General features: G+C 37.6%; 1 protein-coding gene across 1 annotated transcript; it reads right to left on the reverse strand.

Annotated features, from left to right (window-relative positions):
• Window positions 1–436: 436 nt before the first annotated feature.
• LOC114685931 (olfactory receptor 4A5-like) lies at window positions 437–1,381 on the reverse strand. Its single transcript, XM_028860569.1, has one exon. The coding sequence runs from the start codon at window positions 1,379–1,381 to the stop codon at window positions 437–439; it is 945 nt and encodes a 314-aa protein (XP_028716402.1).
• Between the last annotated feature and the right edge of the window lie 200 nt (window positions 1,382–1,581).

A 1,581-nucleotide genomic window follows, 5' to 3' on the forward strand; every position in this document is an offset into this window, starting at 1 on the left:
TTCTTGATAAATGCTAAACATTATTTAAATTCTTATATAATAAGTTTAAATTACAAGTTTGTGTTCATCAAAATAAATGGTAATGGTGACACAAAACTCACACACAAGAAACGTGATATATAAAAAGTATTTAGTTCACAGTATAGCCAAAAAAAAAATCAATAAAATTATAAGAGAAGTACACTTTATTGAAAATTGGACAAAAAATATTATGGAAGATGACAAAAGTGTGATGCCCAATAAACATGAAGATATGATTAACTTAAGTAACAATAAAGAAAACTAGAATCATGGTGACTACTGGCCCTATACCCACTACATTGCCAAAAAATACCTAGGTTCTCACAATGACAAGTACTGGTACAAATGCAGAACATTGAAACTCATACTGCTAAAACTGATTGCTGAATGTTTCTTTACCATTAGTAAAGCATGTTCAGTGAGGAGAAATTCTTATTATGTCTGTAGTGAACATGTTACTCCACAGCTTTGCCATGGCATTTTTAATCTCAAGGTTTCTCAGAGTATATATTAAAGGATTCAACATGGGAGTTAAAATTGTATAAAATACAGTAATATATTTATCAATAGGAAAGTTTGAGACAGGTCTAACATACATGAAAATGCAGGGAACAAAGAAGAGGACAACCACCATGACATGGGAGCTGCAAGTGGACAGGGCTTTATGTCTCCCTTCCTGACTGTGAGTCTTAAGAGAGTTTAGAATGATTCCATAGGAGCCAAGGAGAAGGATAAAGACCACTACAGACATTGCTCCATTATTTCCAATAACAGTGAGGCCAAGGAAGTAGGTGTCAGTGCATGCAAGGCCTAATAATGGGTACATGTCACAGATAAAGTGATCAATGACATTGGGTCCACAAAAAGGAATTATATAAACAGAGATAACTTGAAGCAGAGCATGAGCCAATCCTCCAGCCCAGGATGCCAAAAGCAAGAGAATGCAAACCTGTCGATTCATGATGGTCAAATAGTGCAGTGGCTTACAGATGGCCACATAGCGATCATAGGCCATTGCCACCAAAATGAAGACTTCAGCACCACCAAATAAGTGCTCCACAAAAAGCTGAACCAGACAAGCTGTGTAGGATATGGTCTTTTTTTCCCAAAATAAGTCTGTAAGCAACTTGGGCAAGATGACAGTAGAATAAACAGCATCCACGAGTGAGAGAAAGGCAAGAAAGAAGTACATTGGAGAGTCCAAAGAGGGGCTGGCAATCACTGTCCCCACAATGAGCAGGTTGTCCACCATTGTCACAATGTAGATGAGTAAAAACATGACAAACAATGCTTTTTGACCAGCAGGATCCTGAGTGAGACCCAGAAGGATAAACTCTGTAACATTGTTTTTCTGTCCCATTTATTCTTTTATCAGGCTTGTTTCAGAGATAACATCTCAGAGAACAAGACCTGACATTAATTGTGACCAAAACTCAGATTTCCATTCTGCCAGAAGCCTGTCTTCATCAACATCTTCTACATTGGTGAACCTCAGTAGTTCTTCGGTGACCACCTGTTGAGTTCCTCTTGGGGATTTTCCATAGTTCTGCTCTAATAATT

Source organism: Peromyscus leucopus, chromosome 4, assembly GCF_004664715.2.
Source record: "Peromyscus leucopus breed LL Stock chromosome 4, UCI_PerLeu_2.1, whole genome shotgun sequence".
Classification (NCBI taxonomy): domain Eukaryota; kingdom Metazoa; phylum Chordata; class Mammalia; order Rodentia; family Cricetidae; genus Peromyscus; species Peromyscus leucopus.